We start from the raw sequence: 25,540 nt of genomic DNA on the forward strand, positions 1-25,540 counted from the left end.
AGGGAGAAGCTCGATGCCGACTGACGTATCCTGACGGAATATTAACCACAGACCTACCCTGCTCTGTCTTCCTTCGATGCGGATACGCGAGTTTCCAATTGATAGCCCTCCATATCTCCCCTGCTTTTTTATTGCATGTGGTAATCGAATCCAGGCGACAGATGTCAGCCCTGCTAGAAGCCTTTGCTCAGCTGAGACGGCAAGCTAGGATGAACGTGGATAAACAACCTCGTCTCTTCGTCCTCTGAGGAGCCACGCATGCATTGGTTCTGTGGTCAGCGAAGGGGGCGCTGACGCCTGGAAATGACCTTGTTCTTAGATCTCCATGTTTATACCAGTAGTGTTTCGCTCATTTCGTCCTGTATAAGTCGGTACTACACAATGCATATTTTGTCTAGTGCGATGATATATTGAGTGGTTTGACAGATGCACCAGTGCAATCTCCGCATACACCACCTCCTGAATCATAACACCCATTTTCTAAACTGAAATCAGACAATAGCTACATTGCTTGCTTCTGATAGTTTGTTTCTTATTTTTTTATTTCTAAAACAAAACTCAAAGATATAGTACGGCCTTCCACTTTCATGCATTGAAGGGAATATCCACCTAAATTATCGCGACTCTGCGACCATTCCACCGTATTTTGAAGATGCGTACGTACAATACGATCAAGCGAGCTGGCTGTTTCCCCCACACATAACTGACTCTCCGATAGATAAAGTCAAATCTTGGTCCAAGTATGAGGGCCGGCGCGTGATAGCACCTTTCTCCGCTCACCGACACAAACCGAAAACAGATGGTGAAACTGGCATATCGACTGGCACAGATATCAAATCTTCTCATGCAGGTACCGACCACTCGACTCTAGCGGATGACTGGTCAGTTCTAACAGTCTTTTTGCTCTATAGAATGGAAAGCAAGGAGGAAGGAATTGTTGCAAAGGGAGAAAGAGAAACGAAGAGACGAAAGAAAGCGGGCAGAAGCCCATATCGACCGGTCGATACTTGGACAACTAAAGGCGGCACTATTTAGTAGTTATGTCAACATACTCCTCGTCTTTGTTCCAGTCGGAATAGCACTGCATTTTACATCTGTCTCACCCATTGTGGTGTTTGTGATGAACTTTCTTGCTATTATCCCGCTTGCTGGCACATTAAGTTTTGGTACGGAAGAAATTGCTTTGCGGACGGGTGAGACTCTTGGCGGGCTTCTAAACGCTAGCTTTGGGTGAGGCTTCCACCTATTCGAGTTGAAGGTATCCTTTGGGTTAATACTAACTCAAAATTTCGGCCTTTAGGAATGCCGTTGAATTGATCGTATCGATTATTGCGCTCGTCAAACATGAAATCGTCGTTGTACAGACATCACTTATCGGCTCTATTTTGTCAAACTTGTTACTCGTAATGGGAATGGCATTCTTCTTGGGGGGAATAAACCGCGTCGAACAATATTTTAATACAACTGTCGCCCAAACAGCATCTTCACTTTTGGCCGTCGCGGTACTGTCTCTAATTATTCCGTCGGCTTTCCACTGGGCAGGAGCTTCTAATGGTCAGAACGAAGAGAGGTTACAAGAAGGAATTATTGGGCTATCCCGAGGGACTGCTGTTATTCTTCTATTTGTTTATGGAGTGTATCTGTTCTTCCAACTTAAGTCACATGCAGAGTTGTTCAATATACAGTCTCAGAAGGCACCCAAACGAAGCGAATTGGAACCATCTGCTATGCAACATCTCTTACAACAGTCCGCCAATGCAGGTGCAGCGACTCTTGGCCATTCCGCCATCCAAGGGCAAGCATATCCACGGACAGCAGCCGGTTCTGGCTCAAGTGCTGAGGCTACTAAGATAGAAGCTGTTGACGAGGAAGATGAAGAGGAAGGCCCCCAGCCTGAACTTCTGTTACTCACTGCTGTTATTCTTCTGGTAGGGTCAACCGCACTGGTTGCGATCTGTGCGGAATTTCTGGTCGACTCATTGGACTATCTTGTAGAACATTCACCGATAAGCAAGTACTTCGTCGGGTAAGCTAAGGAACCCCCCTCAGAATCACACATCAGCAATTGAGGCTAATTTTATCCTCCTAAGATTGATTCTTCTCCCGATCGTCGGTAACGCTGCAGAACATGCCACGTCTGTGACAGTGGCTTACAAGGACAAGATGGATCTTGCTATTGGTGTTGCAGTTGGGAGCAGTATGCAAATTGCTCTTTTAGTGATCCCTTTCATTGTCGTTCTGGGCTGGATTATGGGGATTGATGAGATGACCTTATATTTCGATGGGTTTCAGGTATAATTTCCATAATACAGAATGTTAAAGATCTTGCTAAATCTTCATGCAGGTTGTGTTACTCCTCGTATCAGTTCTCCTTGTCAACTACCTGATCCAAGACGGGAAGTCGAATTTCTTAGAGGGCACACTTTTAATGGCTACTTATGTTATTATTGCTGTGGCGGCCTGGTACTTCCCTGCTCCAACGTCTCCTACCGCTGAGTAAATTGACAGCCTCCCGCTCGCATTGGTCGTCATAAATCTTAGTCAGCGCTAGTGGCTACATGTTACACAGATATATATAATTAACGAATACTCCCGGCTCCTTCTTCCCATTCTCCTTTTCACTTTTCATAGATTTACTATTTTTACTTGTAATTCCTGGGTGGCTTTATTTTAAGCGGTGATGTTTCCTGATTACTTTAGTATCAATCTTGTTCATTGTTTTTTGCATTGTCACGTTCCTATTTTCTGCCCTTATTCTTTCTCCCTTTTTCTTCTAGTGCGAATTAAAATTGATAATGGATGCATAGAAGGAGGTATACGGAAATACATTGGCGACTGGCAAAGGTGTATCGCTGTGCCTCACACCGATTTTCCCGTGCCCCTGACCATGTATTTAACCTCTCACAGATGTTTAAACAGCGTTCCATCTTTTCAAGGTCGTATAATTGGTGCAAAATATTCACAACCAAAGAACGGAATCTGGATCCTAGATCCTCGCTTCAGGTATGTCCATCCGATGGTCGCATTCGCGTTGGACCGAGGCCTTAGTTTCCTCTATATGTGTATTTGAGCAAAATCACAGGCGTTAGATCGCTAGCCGGTTGCTCCAGCCGAAGGTTCAACAAGGGGTCGTTTGAAAATATAGGGTTCAAGGCCAACCCAAATGTCTGCCTTGCTCAGAGCGGCTTCAAACAATGTCAGCTTGACTGATCTAAACCATAGTCGAAAATTGAGATAGAAACCAACGGTGAAATAAAATTCCACGGAACAACAGTCGTATGCTACTGGGGTTTGAGTCCGCCTCTTTCACTAGGCGGTTAATTAAGCAACCCACCGATGTATAAAAGAGGAGATGTTTGAATCCTCCAAATGAAGACAATACCTTTTGTGTCACCTATTTAACGCTTGTGCTGAAGTGATTGATATATTGATATTAATATTTATCATCAACATGAAAATCTTTTCTGTGTTTTTTCCCCTGTTCGCTGTCGCACTGGCCGCCTCGAGAACTTCGCCGCCCTCCGGCTCCCTCGTCGTTAGTAAAAATCCATCCTCTGGACAATATGGAACGGTATGTTTTTGGATATCCATGAAGCAAAGGGGTTGAAAGAACTTAAGGGCCTTTTGTAGATACAAGCGGCAGTGAACGCGTTAAGCACCACCTCGACCTCAGCACAGTCAATATTCATATACCAAGGAACCTATGACGAACAAGTAAAAATTCCGGCTCGAAAAGCTGTTTTATCTATCTATGGATACACTACGGATACATCCTCGTATTCCGGAAACACCGTTACCATAACATACTCGATGGGCGCAGACATTGCGGGCAACAATGAGTTATCCGGTTCGTCCTTAAGAAACATTCCGTGAGTATAAGACTGCTAAGGTTCACACACCATAGCAACGGTTCAGTCGCGGTCAGTTGGGTTAAAAATGTATAATATAATTGTGAAGAATACCAGAGGCAAGGGTGTGCAAGCGCTTGCATTAAGCGCTTATGCCGACAAGCAGGGTATACTAGGATGATCCTGAAGTTGACTGATATTCTTGGGAGGTGTTTTCTAATTCGGCAACGGTAGGCTTTTATGGGTGCACATTTGTTGGTTATCAAGGTTAGTCACTATATTAAAGTAGGAACAGCGTAAATATGACAATACTAACGGCCACTGTAGATACCGTCCTAGCGAATGTGGGATACCAGGTTTACGGAAAATGTTACATCGAGGGAGCAACGTAAGTTAGGGCTAGCGTATACGCAAATTGGTAGCTGTCTTATTTAGATTCTCATAAATCCGGCTTGTAGCGATTTTATTTTCGGCCAGACGGCAAGAGCCCTTTTTAGCCAGGTATATTCTCGCTCTCCTCGCGACCATCATCTGCAGATGTCACTAATGGGAAAGATCGCAGTGTGTCATTCGTATAAGTGGTGATGGTTGGGTCACCGCAAATGGAAGAGATTCAAGCTCAAATCCTTCTTATTATCTTATCGATAAATCTTCTATCGCTGCAGCCTCTGGATATACTGGGGTTGGCAAGAGTTACTTGGGTCGCCCTTGGAGGAACTATGCTCGTGTTGTTGTTCAGAGGACGGTTCTTTCCAACGTTATCAACGGTGCCGGGTGGTCGCAATGGAGCTCGAGCTCTCCAAATACTGACCATGTGTCTTTCCAAGAGTATGACAATACAGGAGATGGGGCAAGTGGGACCCGGGTGTCCTTTTCTTCGAAACTTGGTGGCGCTGTAAACCCAACATCCATTCTGGATGGTGATACCAGTTGGGTGGATCTGAGTTATGTATATCAGTAGATCATCAACAGAATCGACAGAACCCCCGATATTTGGCTTATATATCGACAGGCCGGACTATGAACCGGTCCTATTGAATGGATTTTTCTTGGAGCGTCCATGCTCCTACTATTAAACTGATATGGATACATAAACCTGGCGTGTAGCTTAGCATAGAAAACTTAAGAATGGTTTATAAAAACGATAGGTCTGTTTCCCTATGTGACGTCTGGGAACGAGACCAGATAGGACTCAAATTAATAATGAATGTGGACTCTAAAACTTGTTTCTTTTAATTCAATGGCAAAAGCTGGTCTCCTTCCTAAACGTCACAAGGGAGGCATGCAAAATCCAATAAAGTTACAAGTTACCCCAGACCGCAGATTTCTAGGACTACCCACCCGGTGCGCCTGGGTCTCTGCGACGGCTCGTTTCACTTAGGCCGGTATATACACTTTGGCTATTTCTAACTAGTGCCGCATACACAAGGTGGCGGCCGTATCGTGACAATTCAGATATGAAAATGAAGTTTCATGGAAGGCAACGAGAGCGGTGGAGCTTTTACAAGCTAGCTGCACCGGCCTGCGCATTAGAATAATGACTACCTGTATGACTTGATAATCGACTTTTCTGATCGACTGAGGGTTATAGCGACTAGACCCGAGTTATCGTAAAATCCAGCATACTATGAACTTTAAGCTCCAGAACATATAGACAGCTAGGAGAATTTAAAGGGAAGAGGTGGTACGGCCTATTGAAAAGCTGTTCAAGAAAACAGGAAAGCCCAAGCGCTGCCCTCAGAGGGGTCACATTGCATGGGTTACCCCGCCAGATCCTCATCGTGCTGCTACCATTTTATCCCGGGGCTAGAACAACATAGTAAACCACGTCTTGATATTCCATCGAGATGTTGTGTCCTGTTCGCGTTTGTGTGCTGTCCATCAGCTGGAAAGTCTGCCCAGCATCAACGTAGGCTGATTTTAAAACAGTTAGAGCGGATAAGTGGACATTGGAGCGCCCCAACCCCTGGTTATCTCTCGGGCCGAACTTTTATTAACTAGGCTAAATTCCAACCTTCCAAGATGGTGGCATATGCATATATGGGGTATTGCATCTTATGGAGATTTGTGCGGAGCGAAACACCGTACATAGCAAGGGGATCCTAAAACAAGGCGCTGGGCACCGGCCCGCATAGCCCGTTGGGATGTCGCAACACATAGTTCCCTCTCGTAACCAGACTGGGAAAGCACTATAGCCGAAGGCCTAGGACAGCATGTGCGTATATCCGTGTATGTGTATGCGCTCGAACTCAACTATTTACAATAACTCTGTTAATCGAGCCTCAGGCGAAAAATATCAAACAAAAATCAAGATTGGGTATCGTAAAACTATTAGGATAAAGCAAAGCTAGCTAGAAGTCGGGATATGAGCCTAATGATCAAGTGAGGCCAGCAACAATGCATCGAACAATCGAATTCCCACTTAATTCCCGGGCTCTGTAGGGGAAAAGAGGTTAGAAAATAAAAGTTTGGAGCATCTAGAATGTCAGGAAACTTACGTTAGGAGTGCAACCAGTGGAACTCCAATGGCCTCTGTTGTAAACATGCGTGAAAGAACCAGCGCCTCGGCATTCATGGCATCACGGCTCGCCAGGAGCCCAGGAAGAAGAACCTTTTCCAACCCAAAGAAAATGGTCGTAACAACAGCTCCTACGAAAATGATCAAGACGCAAAGCATGATGAACAGTCGGCTGGTAGGCAGAGATGTGGAAGGCTTCAGGATATCGACCTCCGCCTCTGGTTTCTCATCTGCTACAGTTTCTAGCGCACTTTCTTCATCGGCGGAAAGTGCAATTTGGCCCTCTTGCTTGTCGAAATTATACACTGCTCGGAGTAAACCCACTGCAAGTAGTACATGAAGCATTCCCCAGGTTAAGTCGGCCAATTGGTTTCCCCTTGAAGCTTTCCAGCTAGCAATTCCTTCGAAAAGCAAAATTAGGATCCTCCAATCCAAGGAAACTAGTAATGCAGCTGCGGTCAAGGCCGCAGCAAGCGGCCCGGCAACAAGGTGGATGTTGAAAGACACGATCGAAGTCAGAACCACCTGTGCTAGTTGAGGGCGCTCCAACTTATAGCACTGTCCTATGAGCAACCTTTCAGTTGTATTCTGTAGTTTCACCACTGAAAACATTACAACTCCAGCAGCAATCGTTTGTGATGCCATCCAAAAGCTCTTCTCCGATTCGTCGGTGCCCGGCTTGCCTGATGTGACAATGCGAAGGAAGTGCTGAGAAAGATACATCTGAGAATATGTCAGGGCAACTAGCCTCGAGCGCCTCCACCAACTTGCACTCTGGTCATCTTTCTTAACAATTCCTAGGATCGTTTCTAAGGTTGCAAAGATGAAGCTGGCGAGTGATAGGTAGAAAAATAGAAAGCAAAGGACTGAGAGCGGAGTCGAAAGTGTCTTCAGAGTCTCCGGCGAAAGAATGACAGAGGGGTTGAATTCTTGCATTTGAACAATCTATTTTGAGTTTAGAAATTATCTGTGCTAACTATACCAGGTTTCATTCAAGGAGATTACTAACCTTCTGAAAATTGGACCCAATTTGGGAGTGAAGCACTCAGCTTTATAGTTCCTCTTAGATGCTACCGCCCTCCTCCCTGCACACGGTGACCGGTTACTGCTGGGTTTATATTTGGAGTTGGATAGTATTGGTTTCCGTCTTTTGTTCTTGCTGTATTTGTTAGGATAGTTTTGTTAAATGGTATACGTATTGGGTTGGGTGGGGTTAACTACATTAATTGGTTGTGCCTTGGACCCCAAGGTGGATGTCAAAGGGTATTTGTACTTCTTCGACATGAGAGTTATTTAGTTTACCAAGAGAGCTTTGATCTATTTTCCGAGTAGGCATGTAAGGAATGTGCATCCCTGTCGAACTGTCCGGGGTTTATGGCTTTTCTTGATTATGGTCTGCAACGCAAAAACTGCATCTTCAGAACATTGTCTGGCACCCCTGGCGAGGGTCCAACCCAACATTCGCCGACAATAAGGTATCTAGATACCCATGTTGGTGAGAATAACTGAGCTCGCTTTTGGCCACGCTGTAACGTTGGCCCGCCTTCAAATTAGGAGATTTTGAGGCCCCAGCCGACGTGCACATGCAATAGATTTTGACGTATCGTCTCTATATGGCGAAAATGCGAGCGGAGTCTCAAGCAAAGCCGGATTCTGCATTTTCTTACTGTCCTGATTTCGTGGTCCAAGAATGCTCAAGAATTAGATGGGAGAAATGCCGGCAGACTCACGCGGATCTGATTTCTCATTTCGACAAGCTTAGCCTTGTCATCACCAGCGACCCGAATGTTATCAGTTTACTTTGCGATTCCGCTTAGCCTGCACTGTCGAAAGGAAAACTAACCGAAAAAGAGAAAGTCCTTCGCCAGCCATCCCCGGATGAACGCTCGATGTTCTGGAAGGTGGATAAGAAGGCCACCATCGTCAATAAACGACATATTCGGCATATCTGGTCAACAGCATTAGCACTTGCCTATGCCATTTCATTCCAAACTTTTGTTCACTAAAGAGATTGTTCTAAAAAATTTTATCATTCCATAGATATTATATATTTCAAAGAAACCTCAATGCTCAGTTCTAAATCTTCGGTTGATAAGATACTCTGTAGGCTTTCCTCAGGCTGAAGTTTTCCAGCCCTCCCATTGCTCTACAACGATGCGTCGAATTGCATCTCCATTATCGACGAGGCCCGCTGGCTCGCCGGACTTCTCTCTACCGGCTAATTCTGTTACCATCCACCACCAGTAGCCTTTCTCGAACTCTTCAATTTCCAATCGCTCCGCGCGGTTTTCATAGCCGGAGAACGTTTCGACGAGATGCCGAAGACCATATTCCTCTACGAACTGTCTCCTTGGTATGTATACAAGTGGAACATCAGCGGCTAGTACCTCGCTCACGGTGCCGTAACCTAATTTTGCCATCACACAACTTGAGATCTTCATGACGTCCGGAATGTGTATATCTCCCGGCGCTACAAAATACCGATCTGGGAGGGGCATAGTAGGTGTGGATCCTGCTATAACGCAGACCCAGTCGGAAGGTATTTGAGGTGGTGGATCCGGGAGGGGAAGGAGTAGTAGAAGAATCTTGTGTGTTTGAAGAAATGGGTGGATACCAAGCATCTTCAAGAGATCTGCCTTTGATGTGGTTGTGGCAGGGCGAGATATGAGCGGTGTGTCGATTATCTTCCTTTGGAAACTAGGACGGGATATCGAGTATTCTGGTGTGACGGTGCCATTAGTCGATACTGTGAGAACCTCGTCAGAAACCCACGTGGAACTTGGTAACGTTGCTGGAAGAAACCCGGGGTTTGGGAGCCACCCAGGCAGCCGCAACCAGATATCAGCATGGGAATATCCCTTGACAGCCGTATTCACAACTTCGCAAAGCGGAATTTGAAGGTCAGATTCGACCATTGAAGTAAAATAACTGAAAACTTCGGCGAAACTGAAGTTTGTTATGAGAATGCTCAGAACACCCGCTCTAGATGCAGCAATGCAGGGTGCGAATGGAGCATCGACAAGGACGAGATCAACGTCATGGCCTCTAAGCCAGTCCTCTTCTTCCTTAACGACCTCATCTTTACCCAGGTCCAAGAGATTTTGAACGGTCTTGTTGACGTCGAGGCTGTACGGGGTAGGTTGGATAACGGCAGAGTCAATATTGACTGGGCGGAGGTTTACACGGTCGGAGGCGTTGAGAAGTGGCAGGAAGATCTGACTAGAAGCCTGTGAGACAACTGTGATTCGAATACCATCATAAGCTCGCAAAAACGAATGGCAGAGTTGTATAGCCCGCGTCGCATGGCCGTACCCATGGGAAGAAATGTAGTAGGCGATGTGGGAGGGTGACATGGCGGGGAGATGGTGTCAAAACAACCACACTTGCAACGCATGGATAATCACAGCAAACGGTCCCACAATTTAATTGGTTGGTTATAATTACTGTTAGCAGCGCTGATCACAGCTAGACTAGAAGACTCGGCAGCAAATCCTAGCTCCGAGGCGTGAGTACTGACTGATAGTTGCGGCGATTAACGCTTAGATGCCTAGGTAAGTTTGTATACACCCAGCTTGTAGATATATTTTGGGTCCAATGGAATTAAATGGCGGTCCTACATGCATATAAGCTAAGCTGGTTATGCTGCTACACAACAAAGCCTGCAATGGCAGCCAATCCAAAATTGATAACAAAAATAAGTCGCAATTTCTTCAAGCTTTCGAATCAGGTACTTCATTCATACCCCGAGCTAGGAGCATTACGACCTCCATCACTTCGGGGCGGAAATTCAACTATATTGCAGCTCCGATGAAAGATCGCGAGTATCTGGTCGTCTCCAACGGTATATCTCCTTTCAACGACTTTACAATGGCCAGGAATGGCTGTGTAAAACACTATGAGCGGTACAGAAGCCAAGTAGGGCCCTGCCATTTTGCCAAAGGACGTTTTAATAACGGAACTCAGCCGTTTAAGTACTTCTCTCTCAAATGGTGATAGAAAAACCATTTGGTGTTTGAATCTACCAAATATTTATTTCGGATCTGGTAGTATTAATTTTGAGCCTTTATGGCTCAGGTGTATCAACTTGGTGCCGACAGCGAATTTTACAGCATGGGGATGGGGTACTTGAGATCTCAATTCTCAATTCTAGTAGTTCGCTGCCATGATCAAGATTCTTAGGTAAACCCCCTCTCAGAGAAGTGGATCCCATATTGTTCAAAGATACATTTGTCGCTTCAATATTTCCTCGTGTTAGGGGATTTCCTAACAGCATGAACTAGAATTAAATTCATGAGCCGGATTGATCAAGAATCTCGAGGAGGAGCAACCAAGCTTCACGGGGGTGCAAACTCTGACGTTTCCAACAAGATAGGCTTTGTAGAAATATGAGTTTCTTTTAGTTAGTTAGTTAGAATAATATATTACCTGAATAGTAACTCCTTGGCTTAGATGTATGATATAGGGTCGAATTCAATTAAAGGTTGTAAGATCACCCTCCTATCCTCAAAATATCAAGGATGAGGCCCCGATGCTGATGCATGCAACGCCGATCTGTAATCGCCGAAATCTCAAACTATTATAGTATTTAGATTTTAGGGGGTCGGTAAAGGAGCTTTACGGTCAAATTAGAGCAAAGTCAATATTTTAAATGTTGGAGATGCTAAAGGTTCATCAGCCGGCTTTGCAGGGTATCGCTGACCGGACTTGATCGCCGAGGCGCTGCGTTATTTTAAGCTGGCTTTAAAGCTTCACAACTCAATGCTTTCTTCGAAAGACCGAGCTTTAACAAATCTAGGCTTAAGCTGCGAATTCGATTTAAGGGGTACTCTTAAATTGCCTCCAAATACAAAATTGTGGCGGCTAGACATTCTGTAACCGTCAATATACTGAGATGTTCAGACTGCTTCGGTGTAAATTCGAATCGGGTGGTCTTTAAGATTTTACACAAATATTTGGCGGTGCATATACTTCAAGAAAGAGAAACTACCTAGGTAATTACTTACGTATCGGTAACAGCGGCGGACATGGTTAAAACTAAAAGTTTACTTCGCGCTCTGGCTCTACAAGATACCAGCTGCGCTACGAATTCATACATGATTAGGGCATTTATATATATTACAAAACTCAAATTATTGTCGTCAAGTCATTAGGGTGAAGTAGAATTTCGAGAGCAATCTACGATTTCTCAGTCCCATTTGTTGCTGTAACTTTTGTGGCAGGCTGTGATTTCGTGGTGTCGGTGGCTTTCGTGTCTTGTGTGGAATTCTTCGTAGGGGCTGCTCCGAAGTTGGGGAATAGTTTGGGGACATAGTACATAACCAGTGCCCTCACTGCTGGAGCGCAAGCGCACAAGAGCGCAATGTTCATCTCGATGCTATTCGAACAAGATGTGTTAGAATAATCAAAGTTTCTGTCGTGGAAGTGATTTGGAGGCTTACATTGTCCACGCGTCAATCAACAGGGTCGAGCTACTTTGTGAACTATATTTCGTAAATTTGATAACAGCGTCAAGTCGAAAACCGCTAGCGACGCATGCACTGAATCCCCCCAAAACAGACCAGTACGTTAGAAATGGTCATTTAATGAAAGGCTTCGCGGAATGGGATGCTTACACAGCACCAATGCCAAACGTGCAGAAGGCCAAAATGCGTTGTTTCGTGCTCAGTTTCAACTGGAATATCAAAGGCATTGGCAAAGCCCATGTCGCGACATCGGTGAGGATGTATATGGCGCCAACGGCGATTGAAGCTGCTCGTCGATCTACCTTGCTGCAGGGGGACTCAAACAAATGATCCCAGTAGTTCGTTGGCCTGCACGAAAAGATCGGGACGAAGAATCCTGCGATTGTGTTGGCGAATGTAATGAAACCCGTTGCCAAGCACCCCCAGCGGATCCAGGTCATGGCTGTCATTTGGTAGTAAAATAAACAGAGCGAGACCTTGATCAGCAACATAGCCCATGGGTACAACACGTTGAGAATGAATGTAATCTTTGAAAGTCTTCAAGTTAGCATAAGGGCTTGTTGGAGTGTATCAGCTCCTGGAAGAGGCAATTACCCGATAATTTTCGCGGAGAGTGTCCCAGGACATATCCCAAAAAGCCGCCCAGACGCCATCTTATCGGATCGAAGTTAGTCGCATCCTCGGTTGAACATGTAGGTGTCTATCTACTCACTAGAATTACTATGGTAAACTGCTATCCCACCCCAGGCGACGGTCATCAACTGGATGTCGGTCGAAAGTTAATTAAATCTTCTTTTTGATGTGAAAGTGCAAAATAAAATCGGGAAACTTACATAGGCTGCTCCTGTCAAATAGTCGAATGATTGAATGGAGCCTGCTACTTTATATCTTGACCACATCCGTAGGGCAACTGCAATGGTCGTCATGGCTGTTAAAGCAATGAACAACGGTAAAACGATACCGTCGTTCCTGGGGTGAGGTAGGTAGGCTTCAACGTCGACAATGGAGAGCAAAATTTGGATCATATTATCTTCACCGCCCATTCTTTCGATAAAAAGGGGCGCATCAGAAGGCCTAGTTCCGAAGTTTTTCGTTAAGTCTTGGGGGGTGAAAGTGTAATTAGCTGCCTCGAAGAAGGCGACGTATCTCTTCATAACTGCGAGCGTTCGTAGATGAGAATACTTTGGCGATCCAGCCCCGACCCACAAACAGGAACTGAGAATAATAAGAACAGTTTCAGCATCGAAACTTTCATCGCCGGTGTCAGACATCGTAAAAAGAGTATCGGTACGGAGAAGCAGTAGTGCTGTAGGTTGGATTGGCGACCCCTCGTGAGAAGAAAGTTTGGAAGTATCGAGATTCAGGACAAGAATATATTTCAATGCGGGTGCCCAGCTTTAAAATGGGAATTGAGGAGGGTGGGTTGGCTTTGGACGATTTAAGAGCATTAATCTAGTCAACGCCATCTTCATGGCCTATACCCTTTAAAACTATTCCAGTGCACGATGCGTAAAGTCTAGATGGGCCTCCGCTTGGGTGAAGCCGAGTCTCAGCGGATATCTGACAGCCTCCTAAGCAAAGTGCTTCATAGACAAGGATTTTAAAAGGAGTCGAAACGACACTCATAAAAATCTTCCCTAACTTCTCTGAATACTGCCTCTTTACACCTATATAATTTTACACCGCGAAGATGCATCTCAACTTTTGCTATCGGCTTATATTTTTGTCAATTTTTTTCAATGCTGTTGCAGTCATTGCTTTTAGTCGCCGGTTCGAAATCAGGTGGACAAAAGGGTTTAGTTTCGCACCTCACAAACGGGACATAACTGAGAGCCCAGAAGCAGGGCCCCAAAACATTGTCATACCATTTGAACTTCAGGCCCGAGCAGACCTAGCTTCAAGCACTTGCAAGTGCTTAGGGCCCCCGGAGACGGTATCATACGCTATCACAAAGCTTCTGCCTTACATGGCCGCCCCATATAAAGAATGTGATATCAGAGCTGTCACATCAAACCTCTGCCCCATAGATTATGTATGTGCTTGCCGAACAAACAATGCAAGTATTTGCATTCCAACTTCGATAAGAACAGAAACCGAGTGCCTTCCAACCCTTTCCGATCGGATATTACAGAAACGGGAAGAGCTACCAGATGTCACCGAGTGGGAGGCCCAAACAATACCCACCGATCTGGCAGAGCCGTCTGGTCAGTGTGGAGGAACTATTCAACCTGAAGCCACAGAATGTGAGGATTATTCTCATTTCACCCTCTGAAACTGTAAGATGGCGAGAGAAAAGAAAAAAATAACTAATTCAAGTAGTTTGGGCGACATCAATGACCCGTTGCCCCGTAGGTGAAGCTTGCGCCTGTCAGTCGGCTGACTATTCTCAATGTGTGGATACCATTGGAACAGCTTATCGTGGGACCGAATGTCCAAACTCCTGCGCGACTGTTCGGCAAGAATTCACGGTCTCACTTCCTCCTCCATCCGCGACGGCAAAACTTGGAGGTCAGTGTGGCGGGAGGTGTTGGACTGGACCAACAAATTGTCCGGTTGGCGCTACTTGCTTCACCGAAAAGAGTCCTGAACCCGGTGCTTATGCGGCTTGCGAGACAGCGAACCCTGGCAATCAATTAAAGATTCGAAACAATAAATATGAAGGACTGATAGTGCCGGTAAAAGCCCGGGCTATCGCTACCCGTATTTACTTTTGAGAGTGCTTCATTCGTTTAAGATCCTATCTCTTTCCGTTCTGCGAATGTATCACGATAATGAATGTTGCCTGTTATATTTAGCGATTATAACAAAGTTTTGTTCATATTGCATTTAATTATAACACCTCGTTTATCTCTATAACTTGGATCAAGGATTTGACCATGTGGTAGTCAGTCGGCTCGTCTATCCTAAAAAGGCACTAATGCGGCATCAAGCGGACAATCCGTCCTAGTCTAACTTGCGCATAGCTAAATTGGGACAAAACGTCTTTTGAAAAAAAACGTAAAGATCCGTTTGAAAATGGGAGGCGGTATTATATGTCCGTTGAATTAAGCAGGGCTTTCTGTGGCTTTTGAGTTAAAGCGTCCGGAGCTCGACTTGGCAGGAAATCTGACGGGGCGTTTTAGTATGGGATCAAATCAAAAACGCAGCTGCAGACAAACTGTCAAAAAATGCACCTCATCGATGCCACGAACCCGATACCAGTACCTTGTGAAATTTGTCTATTATATCTACGATTTGCCTATTCTGACACAGAATTGAAGACTCTGATGGTTTCCGTCCCCTTTAGTATGGCAGATCTGTTAACGTTCCTAGCAGGAGAAACGATGAGAGGTGTATATACAATTCGATCGAGCCAGCACGCGCCAGCGGGTTCAATTTCCAATATATATGAGAGCTGACATCTCCTTAGTTCTCAAGTAGTCCTCATCGGCGAAAGGCGTGAAAGAACGAAGAAAATGGTTTAAACAGCTCAACCCTCCCTTTTCTGCTTTTTTTAGCTACCGAAGAAAACCAGGGGGCAATTTCCTGGCATCATTTGAGGTCCAGAGTTTCCGTCCTAATAACTGCTTCTTCCATAATAAATCAATTTCTCGACCGAAATACACTCCCTGGCTTCGTTCCTCGAAATCTCCCCCGAGATCGAAAACTCTAGCTACTAACATCGAAAACTGTCAAAAAATCCCATTCCAAGGGACTTTGTCTTTATGAAAAGGGATGCACCCTTAACGGATGGAGTTGTCTGCTGCCCCAGACTCAGAGATAATGGATTTGGATTTGGTATACTGTAATGGGGAGATATATACGGCTAGCTCAAGTTATTAGAGCTTGAAGGCCGCAAGCACCGTACTGTGTTTGTCTCGCAATCGCAATCGCGATTGATTGCGGGTTTGTGTTTGAACAATGTCTTAATATAATACTATCTGCGGCTGTTTTGAGTTTTCAGGCTTGCGCGGTGTCGGCTCTGAATAGAATTATCCTCCAGTGGTACCCCGCCCTTGATATCCTTTCTCTTCTCAAGATCCTAGTAATCTAGTAACGTAGCAGAAAAGGAGGTTTACCGCTAAGGCCGTAAGTAAATTGTCTGCATGAACTGATAGCAGACTGAAGCTGTTTTGACCTTGGTTATAACTCTACGGGTCCGGTTTGGCCAATAGCCCGCGCGCTCAACCCTTGACAAATTCAAACCGATTGAGCAGAGGCAGGAATTTGTTAAATAATGTTTCTTTGAAAGCGGTGTGACTTGTCTCGCTCGCGCCCAAACCTAGAAGCGGTGTAACGTTATTGACGCTTCAAGGAGGATAACATGGCAGTAAAATTCTCATTCGATGTCCGTTATTATGGATGTAATATATAATCCCAACTATCCCGATAGAGGGCATTTCTACCCTGTGGCAGGCAACCCCACACGATGGAGGGTACCTCTATAAAGATGGAAACCATCATAAATATATCCGTTAGAAGTACGTAGTACCGCCAGCCGTATTCGCGTGAAGTGGTCCACGTTGGTAGCGCTAGTCTGCTATAGTAACCTACCCAAGTTTGGTTTGAATTCATGAATCTAACAAAGTTGCATTGGTACTCTTCCCGGTAAGGTATAAAAGCGCGGATGTTTTCTGAGATATATGGTTATACCCTCAAAAGGGGTTATTCCTAAGCGCAACAATATTCCATAGGTATCCAGCCGTCGACTAGAAGTAATAAAGATCTACAATATTACGGCTGGGATAAAGATCTGAAGTTGCGATAATCGGGGCGGTATGAAGGTAGCTATGCGCCGCTAGCGAAAAATAGAACAAGTTACCGGACCGAGGCTAGTTGTTTTAGTACTCCGCGATATAATAAGAAAACAGCGTTGCGCGTCGAACCTTAATGTGGCAAGAGAATTGGCGATGCAAGCCACAAAAATGGAGAAACATTATTCCTTATGAAGCAAACTATATTGCCATACGAAGTGGGCTAGTTAACAGTTTAGAGGTCTTGTATACTGATAATGACCCTACTTTTGTAACAAAGTATCTAGACCCTGATCATGCGTTCTTGGAGACCAAGTCTCTATATGGGAGAGATGCCATACCTTAGTCATTCCTGTTGGGAAAAAAAGAAAAAGAAAAGCCCGAGTCCTACGGCGTACGCCTATCAATAGTTCACCGATATCGATAGATTCATTTATAAATGGACAATGCGGGACCACAGTGTGGAGCTCCACAGCCAGAGGTTAAGGTTCTTTTGTCTTGAATTTAAAGTACGCAGCTCCAGTTCTCGATTGCTCCAGAATCAGAATTGCTTTTACCATTGTCGAGGAAATTGAAAGTATGATTACAAAGAACATTTAGCCTATATGCACTAGATAAGACGTTCCCCACCTACAACCCGACAACCACACAAACCGTGCTCTCAGCTTCAAAGAGGGTAGATGTGACTATGTTTTATCTAGCCAATAATCTTATCCTGGGCTTAAGTTTATCGCGTATCTGAATGTAGCGCACTCGATATCCTAATGGCAATCCGTTAAACCATGGAGGGTGGCTGTAATGAATATAAATCCTTCGCTTTCAAGTGCCAAAAGGATAGTACTCACCTAAAGGTTGATAGTCCTAAATTTTGGGTGAAGGGGTATATGTATCCAATTAACAATGGTGATAGATCGTAGTTTAAATATCCGCTGACAAGCCATCATGAAGCATCATCTTGCTTGCGACGGTACACATATTCTACAGAAGCTTCTACCTTTTAATTGAACAAAGTCACAAGCCGCCCCCAGTTGGCTACAAATACACCATCAGTCAGGAAAATGGCGGCAGAAAATTGCCAGAAGCCTATTTTGGCAGTAGAGCCTCTCGCAATTATCGGATTTTCGTTTAGGTTCCCCTCTGGAGTCGAAGATCCAGATTCTTTGTGGAAGACACTGGTGAATGGTGAAGTTGCCCTAAAGGATGTGCCAGAGAACAGATTCAACGTTGCGAATTTTAGAAATATACGGGCTGCTGGGAGTACTGTAAGTTTTCACAAAAGTTATGCTAAAAAAAGCTATTTGTTTCTGTCATGCTTAAGACCTTTCGGTGACTTTGTTGTATCTTTGCACTATCAACGCACACCCGCCGCGGTTTCTGGGCTTGGATTTCTGGTAATACAACTTCACCAGCTATCAATACCATCTTCAAATGCATTCCCTGAGCAGATTGGGATTCAGAAGCGCAAGCATATTTGTTCGTAATAAAGTCACTGATAATAAACAGGATCAGAAACCCAAAGGCTACCACATTGGCGGTGACATAACCGCGTTTGATGCCCCATTTTTCTCAATAACAGCCGAGGAGGCAATGGCAATGGACCCCCAACAGCGGATACTACTTGAAAGCTCCTACCACGCACTTGAGAATGGTGGCGTCACCCTAGCAGAGGCTAGCGGAAGTCGGACTTCGGTGCATGTTGGCGCCCTATCTATGGATTATCTTCTCGCTAGCTCTAGGGAGCCCGAGTCCGCCGCTAAGTACACAAGTACCGGCACGGAAGATAGTATCCTAGCGAATCGACTTAGTTGGTTCTTTAACTTGAAGGGACCGAGTTTGACGGTTAAAACTGCATGCTCAAGCAGCCTTGTTGCAATGGACATAGCATGTCAACTACTATCAGCGAGAAAGACAGATATGGTAAGTTCAGTTCTGGATCAAGTGTCTCCTATGAGATGTACCTGGAGATCCAAAAACTAGTTTATAAGATAACCTACGGGTTTAATTGGTTGGTTAAGTTTATATACTAAATCTTCGGTTAGGCACTCGTTGCCGGATCGGGTCTTATTCATTCGCCAGATTTTCATACGTACCTAGGGAATATGGGATTTCTGTCGCCAGATTATAGATGTCATAGTTTCGACTCCCGGGGAAATGGGTACGCTCGCGCAGAAGGATTTGGAGTAATTATTATGAAACGTTTGTCGGATGCGGTTCGGGATGGTAATACCATTCGTGCCGTGATCCGCTCAAGCGCAAGCAACTCAGACGGCCATACCCCGGGTATAACTCAACCAAGTGGAGAATCGCAGCTCGCTCTGATTAGAGAGACCTATGAGAGAGCTGGGCTGTCGATGGAACCAACCCGGTTTTGCGAAGCTCATGGGACTGGCACGGTGGTTGGGGATCCAATCGAATCGCATGCTATTGGGGCCGCATTTCGTGGCGTTCGTAGTGATGACGACCCTATTCACATGTGAGCGAAGTCTCCTAGGCTAGCGCATGAGCCTAAACTATATCTGAAAATGCGTGAACCCGATGTCATAGTATTGTTCTTTGCTAATTTGGGCGTCTAAATTTAGTGGGGCACTAAAATCGAACTTTGGACACATGGAAGCTACTAGTGGAATCGCGGGCATTATTAAAACGATTCTTGTCCTCGAAAAAGGTATTATACCGCCAATTGCAGACCTTGAGGAACTAAACCCTGCTATTGATCATGAATATTACCGACTCAAGGTAGGCGCCAGCGTTTCCCTTGGCACATTGAAGTATGTCACTTGATTGCAGCTGAACTTGAGATTTAGTTTCCCGTCGAACCTACTCCGTGGCCTAGTCAAGGATTGCGTAGGGCTTCTGTCAACTCTTTCGGCTTCGGAGGAACCAACGCGCATATTGTCATGGACGATGCCTATAATTCTCTGATCGAATATGGACTTGAAGGGCTCCATAATACTAGTACAATCCCGTCAATCACGAATGAAATAACCACTCCTAGTAGTGAGGACCCAGGATACGAGACATCAAGCCCTGTCGCCGATACTCAGAAAACTAGGTCTGAAATCGCAAGCGATGGGTTCAATGTGAAACTCGAAGCTCCAGCTGCAAAGTTTAGGCCACAGCTTATAACTTTATCCGCAGCTGATCGCGAGGGTACAAAGCGTATCGGAGAACTATACAGTGAATATTTGAAGATCTCGGTTCGAAATTCTAAGTCCGCAATGGATATGTGCAAACGCCTTGCGTTCACCTTGGATAAGCGAGATACCCTTGAGTGGAAATCGTATGCAGTTGTTAATTCTCTGGAAACTTTGACGTCGATTAACAGCGTACTATCCTTACCCAAACGTTCATTCGCAAAACCGTCTCTTGCATTTGTTTTCACCGGGCAAGGCGCACAATACGCACAGATGGGGTTGGATCTCATGCAGTATGATGTTTTTGTGCGAAGTATTCAACAGTCCTCGCAATATCTTGCCGAGCTTGGATGTCTATGGGATCTAGAAGGTAGTAACCTGAATCATCAGATTCTAGTGAATAAAGGATACAATACTAACTCAAAGATTCAGAAGAAATGTTCAAGAACGCCTCAACGTCTCGGATGAATGACCCCGATATCAGTCAACCAGGAAGCACTGCCCTTCAAATTGCGCTTGTCGACCTCCTAGAACACATCGGTTTGAAACCAGCGGTTGTCCTCGGACATTCTTCAGGAGAAGTAGCTGCTGCGTAAGTCTCTAATCCAAATTTACAAGTATTCTAGAGTATCGAAACGAACTGTTCTGACTCGCCCTCATAGCTACTGTAAGGGTGCGCTTTCCCATAAAAGCGCGATGAAAATAGCCTATTTCAGAGGCATGGGCGGAGCCGCAGCATCGAAAGATCCAAGCAGTAATGGTACTATGATGGTCGTTGGCCTCGGAGAAAAGGAGACCCTTCCTATTATCAACCATCTCTCGAGTAAAGGTTATAACGATCTCCATATAGCATGCATCAACAGCCCTAGAAATGTGACTATTGCTGGTGACGTTGGTCATATCGAAGCGCTGAAAGTAACGCTGGAGGCTCAACATCCTAATGTGTTTGCGCGTCAGCTTAAGGTTTCATGCGCATACCATTCACCGCATATGAAAAATGTGGCCAAAGAATACTTCTCGAGAGCTGGGTCTCTGGAATCACGCCATGAAAAGAACTTAATACCGATGATATCCTATCTAAATGGGGAGGAGGTTTTGAGTGCCTGTCTTCAGGGGTTAGACTATTGGGTAACGAATATGTGCTCTCCGGTAAACTTTGTGAAGAGTGCTCTTGCACTCGACCGATTGGCTCTACCCGGAAAAACCCGAAATACAAAACTCGATTTACGGCACCGAAAAGCGATCACCGTTACAAATATATTGGAAATTGGCCCTCACAGTGCCTTAAAGACCTTGCTTCGGGATACGATAAAGACATTTGAATCTGTTCAGGATATCCAGTACGATTCAGTTTTAGTTCGTGGCACACCTAGCTTAAATTCTTTCCTCCAAGCAATGGGCAGCCTGAAATGTTCCGGATTTCACATTGATTCATCCTACGTGAATAATAATGGTCCTAGACTTGCCCCGATCGTTGACCTCCCATCATATCCGTTTTTACGTACACGGTCCTACTGGAAGGAGAATCGACGAAGTCAAATCGAAAGATCTCGAGCTTTCAAACCCAATGAGATTTTGGGAATCCCCACCCCCGATTCTCATCCACATTTTGCTTGTTGGCGAAACTACTTAAGCCGATCCAAGTCTGACTGGATCGAGGACCACATCGTAAGTTTTTTTTCCCGTCGTATTTAAGTATACATGAGGTACTGGGTTGCTAATTAAACCGGCTATACAGATTGGAAACTCGGTCATCTATCCTGGAGCAGGTATGATAACTATGGCGATTGAGGCGCTCAACCAGTATGTTCGGGACTTTCATAAAGCTATACCTACAGGTTTTCATCTTAAGGACGTTAAGTTCCTTACATCGATGCAAATACCTAAACCACCGGAATCTTTGGAAACCATGACACAAGTGCGGCCAGTTGGAGACGGTATTCTAACGCCTGATTCTTGGTTTGAGTTTACCATTATTTCCCATGAATCCGGACACTGGAAAAAAAATTGTCAGGGGTCTATTCGAGCGGAGTTTAAGAATGAGAATCACGACGACGAGAGGCTCAAGCCCGTCGTTGGCTCGTCACCTCACGAGGTGCCAATATCCAAATTTTACGAGGCTCTCTTTCAAGCAGGGTATGGCTTTGGGCCAGGGTTTCAAAGAATCAGGAAGCTTGAGTGGTCCGTACCAAGACAAACTCACGGACTAATAGACGCATACAAACAGCCAAATTCCCAAGAGAACGATTCTCGTGCCGGAGCACTCGAATCGGCACAAATTATACACCCGACAACTCTGGATGCCTTGCTGCAGTTACCACTTGCTAATGTTATTCGAGAAAGTCCTACTTCCATGCCAACTCTAGCGCCTACTAAGTTGAGGAAACTTTGGATTTCAGGCGCCGGGTTGAACCGCAACGCTAGAACTTTATCTGCCACTGCTTGGACAGACTCCCATACATATCGTGGAGTCAAAGCATCCGTAGCTGTTGTTGACGCAGAGAACAATACAAGAATTCTGTATTCAGGGCTTGAGATGATAAGAGTTTCAGGTGGTGATGGCGCTACTGGGGAAGTAGCAGCGTCGGCAAACCTTCACACATGTTGGGCGCAAAGCTGGGAAACCTTCATAAGCAATTCAACCGACAGCCCTAGTGCCATTTCTGGGGACATTGCCAGCAGTGTGAAGCCAAAATTTATCGAGATACACGTTCATAACCCTTCGGTAGGGATCAAAGAGCTTGCCAATGCCCTAAGATCAAAGTTACAAGAAGGAAAGTCCACTACTTGCGAAATCCTGAATTCCATGGATACCGCAACACTCGAAAGTTCAACGGCGGATCTCAAAATCGTGCTCTGGGATGTCGATAGGCCATCCGTACTATTCGATCTCAACGAAGAGCAATTATTTATGATACAGAGGGCATTGAGTGGAAGACAAGATATTCTATGGATCCAGACATTTGATGTTCTTTCAGAGAATTTCAGTTCTGAGCACCTAATTGATGGTCTTTCCAGAGTGGTCCGGGAAGAACAGGCTTTAACCAACTTTGCGACGCTCAAAACAGGTAGTGTAGAGGCGTCTGCCCGCGTTCAAGCCATTTCAAAAGTCGCCCAGGTCATCCTCTCGTCCACGGATAGTCTGAATACTCCGCAGACCTACCGGGAGTCAAATGGAGACATCCAATTCCTCAAGCTAACAGAGCTTCCCGAATTAACACGGTCATTGCAATTGGCCCGACCAGATCCCATACCTGCGCCGGCACGGTGGGATAGTGAGACACCTATGAGGATATATGTAGGCTCACCGGGTGTATTAGATACCATACACTTCATCGAAGACGAGACCCACGGTTTAAACCTTCAAGATAACGATGTCGAGGTGGAAGTTAAATCTGTTGGCTTGAATTTCAAAGATTGTTTGATCGCCTTAGGTGCTTTAGATGAAAACAGCATCGGTCAAGAACTTTCCGGCATTGTTACGCGCATTGGCCCGGACACTGAAGGACATGGGCTGAAACCTGGGGACCGGGTTTGTGGATTCGCTCAAAATGCTTATAGAACATTCTACCGTAACCGCGGCAGCAGCTTTTCTCGAATCCCTGGCAAAGGAGATAATATAATGTCCTTTACAGAGGCTGCTTCCATACCCATCAATTTTGCTACGGCATGGCATTCATTACGATATATCGCTCAACTATCTGCCGGAGAAACCGTATTAATTCACTCTGCTGCAGGTGGTACCGGTCAGGCTGCGGTACAAATTGCCAAACATCTCGGGGCTATCGTGTTTGCCACCGTCGGAACTCAGGATAAACGGGAGATGCTAACTTCTAAATATGATATCCCACCAACCCACATCTTCAGCAGTCGAGATTCTACATTTACAAAAGAGGTAATGCGCCTAACAGGTGGCCAAGGAGTCGACGTAATTTTCAACTCACTCCCCGGTAAGATTTTATTTAGCTCCTGGGATTGTATTGCTCCCTTCGGCCGCTTTATCGAAATTGGGAAAAAGGATATTCAGGCGCAGAGCGGACTTCCAATGGGGCAATTCGAGAATAATTGCTCCTTTAATGCTATTGATCTAGGCCATATGTTTTTACAGAGGCCCAAGAAGGTTACAAGATTAATTAATGAAGTTCTTGAAAACTTCGAAGCGGGTGTCTTCCATACTGTGCACTTCATTCACACGTATAAGATTTCGAACCTTGTTGAGGCTTTTCGTCTGATGCAAGCTGGCAAATCGACGGGAAAAATCGTGGTCAATATGGAGTCGATGGATGAAGTACAAGTAAGAATTTTTCCGGAATATAACAGCCACATATACGTTCGATTCTAACAGATGATAACAGGCAATCGTAAAACCCAAGCAAAGATCATCATTTAATATAGAAGCTTCCTACGTAATCGTTGGCGGCTTGGGAGGACTTGGGCGTGATGTGGCCCGTTGGATGGCAGCGAGAGGGGCGAAGAACCTCATTCTGCTTTCTCGATCAGGTCCACATACGGCGGAAGCCTTGAAGTTAATAGAAGACCTACAGGCGCAAGGCGTAGCCTGCTTCACCCCAGCATGCGATATCTCCGATCACAAAGCTTTGGAGGCAACCATAAACTCGCTCACAGGAGCTATGCCGCCTATTAAGGGTTGTATACAAGCTAGTATGGTCCTCAAGGTAAGTTTCTTTTATTGCTACCCTCGAATCTAGATACCTGGTCTCCTTATATTGTGATGTACAGCACGCGCGTGGATTCGAGGCAGGATTCTTTCTGATATACGATTCTGACTGTTTCTTGTAGAGTTCTATATTCGCCAACATGACACATTTAGAGTGGACTTCAACGATTGCCCCTAAGGTTGCTGGGAGTTGGAATCTTCACTGTCTTCTACCCAAGGATATGGATTTTTTCATATTCCTATCCTCCTTTCAGGGTCTCACTGGCGCTAGAACCCAGGGCAATTATGCGGCTGCGAACACTTATATGGATGCCTTAGCCCAGCATCGCGTAGCTCACGGTCTGAAGGCCATGTCATTGCAACTTGGTCTCATGGATGAGGATGGATATTTGGCAGAACATCACGAGCAAAAGGAAATGATGCTCGCTCTCAACTCATGTATCCCGGTACGGCGGTCAGAGTTCCACGCTCTACTAGATTATTATCTTGCTCCCGACGCAACCGCCGTCCAATCCGACCAAGCGGTAATGACCTTAGGCCTCAACCTTCTCCATATAGATCCAGAATCCGACCCCTTCGGAACAAGTTGGGGACGAAATCCTATGTTCCAGAATCTGCGTCGTCTTACAAAATCTGAAACCTCAAACTCATCGCCAGAAAAGAACATTACCACCCGATTTGCTACAGCGGCAGGTGATAAGGAAGCTACTGAAGTAGTACTCGCGGCATTTATCGAGAGAATCGCATCTACTATAGCTGGTGTAGATCCGCAAGATATCGATCATAGTAAGCCAGTTCAGGCGTACGGAATTGATTCACTACAGACGATGGAGCTGAGAAGCTGGTTTTTGAGATATTTTAAATCAGATGTACCGACTTTTAAAATTATTGGGGCAGCAAGTTTGACAGATTTGGTACAGATTGTTGTAACTCGAAGCAGTTTGAGAACAAAATAGTTATATCATAACTATTATTTCTACAAGATATGAGCAAGGTGGAATCAACATTGATACCAACTCGTTATATCAAGAGATGCTCTCCTAAATCACATAATACTGAAATTCCAAAATACCACACCTCAATCCACGAACTTCCTAGAAAGAAAAACTCTAACTTCAAAAACCAACAAATAAATAAAAAATAAAATTTTTATAAAAAAACATCTAC

The 25,540-nt window shown here is 45.1% G+C and overlaps 7 protein-coding genes across 7 annotated transcripts; 4 read left to right on the forward strand and 3 right to left on the reverse strand.

Moving 5' to 3' along the window:
* Positions 1-652: 652 nt before the first annotated feature.
* On the forward strand, positions 653-2,500 carry AOL_s00215g920 (uncharacterized protein; the record flags this gene model as incomplete). The annotated part of the gene is made up of 6 exons (XM_011130122.1): positions 653-656; positions 719-850; positions 912-1,230; positions 1,301-2,026; positions 2,091-2,292; positions 2,345-2,500. The coding sequence occupies 6 exons, from the start codon at positions 653-655 to the stop codon at positions 2,498-2,500; spliced, it is 1,539 nt and encodes a 512-aa protein (XP_011128424.1).
* A 951-nt stretch (positions 2,501-3,451) lies between these two features.
* AOL_s00215g921 (uncharacterized protein) lies at positions 3,452-4,809 on the forward strand (the record flags this gene model as incomplete). Its single annotated transcript, XM_011130123.1, has 7 exons — positions 3,452-3,571; positions 3,631-3,847; positions 3,905-4,015; positions 4,083-4,115; positions 4,176-4,236; positions 4,307-4,349; positions 4,411-4,809. The coding sequence occupies 7 exons, from the start codon at positions 3,452-3,454 to the stop codon at positions 4,807-4,809; spliced, it is 984 nt and encodes a 327-aa protein (XP_011128425.1).
* Positions 4,810-6,226: 1,417 nt separating this feature from the next.
* Positions 6,227-7,302, reverse strand: AOL_s00215g922 (uncharacterized protein; the record flags this gene model as incomplete). The annotated part of the gene is made up of 2 exons (XM_011130124.1): positions 6,227-6,284; positions 6,347-7,302. The coding sequence occupies 2 exons, from the start codon at positions 7,300-7,302 to the stop codon at positions 6,227-6,229; spliced, it is 1,014 nt and encodes a 337-aa protein (XP_011128426.1).
* Positions 7,303-8,480: 1,178 nt separating this feature from the next.
* AOL_s00215g923 (uncharacterized protein) lies at positions 8,481-9,719 on the reverse strand (the record flags this gene model as incomplete). Its single annotated transcript, XM_011130125.1, has 1 exon — positions 8,481-9,719. One exon carries the CDS (start codon positions 9,717-9,719, stop codon positions 8,481-8,483), a length of 1,239 nt encoding a protein of 412 aa, XP_011128427.1.
* A 1,822-nt stretch (positions 9,720-11,541) lies between these two features.
* Positions 11,542-13,099, reverse strand: AOL_s00215g924 (uncharacterized protein; the record flags this gene model as incomplete). Its single annotated transcript, XM_011130126.1, has 6 exons — positions 11,542-11,740; positions 11,805-11,903; positions 11,979-12,355; positions 12,423-12,481; positions 12,541-12,589; positions 12,662-13,099. The coding sequence occupies 6 exons, from the start codon at positions 13,097-13,099 to the stop codon at positions 11,542-11,544; spliced, it is 1,221 nt and encodes a 406-aa protein (XP_011128428.1).
* A 419-nt stretch (positions 13,100-13,518) lies between these two features.
* On the forward strand, positions 13,519-14,542 carry AOL_s00215g925 (uncharacterized protein; the record flags this gene model as incomplete). Its single annotated transcript, XM_011130127.1, has 2 exons — positions 13,519-14,071; positions 14,148-14,542. 2 exons carry the CDS (start codon positions 13,519-13,521, stop codon positions 14,540-14,542), a joined length of 948 nt encoding a protein of 315 aa, XP_011128429.1.
* Positions 14,543-17,619: 3,077 nt separating this feature from the next.
* On the forward strand, positions 17,620-25,329 carry AOL_s00215g926 (uncharacterized protein; the record flags this gene model as incomplete). Its single annotated transcript, XM_011130128.1, has 10 exons — positions 17,620-17,823; positions 18,065-18,478; positions 18,601-19,034; positions 19,141-19,297; positions 19,366-20,065; positions 20,128-20,287; positions 20,358-21,363; positions 21,434-23,989; positions 24,051-24,371; positions 24,496-25,329. 10 exons carry the CDS (start codon positions 17,620-17,622, stop codon positions 25,327-25,329), a joined length of 6,786 nt encoding a protein of 2,261 aa, XP_011128430.1.
* Positions 25,330-25,540: the final 211 nt, after the last annotated feature.

This window comes from Orbilia oligospora (assembly GCF_000225545.1).
Source record: "Orbilia oligospora ATCC 24927 unplaced genomic scaffold scaffold00215, whole genome shotgun sequence".
NCBI classification, from domain to species: Eukaryota; Fungi; Ascomycota; class Orbiliomycetes; order Orbiliales; family Orbiliaceae; genus Orbilia; species Orbilia oligospora.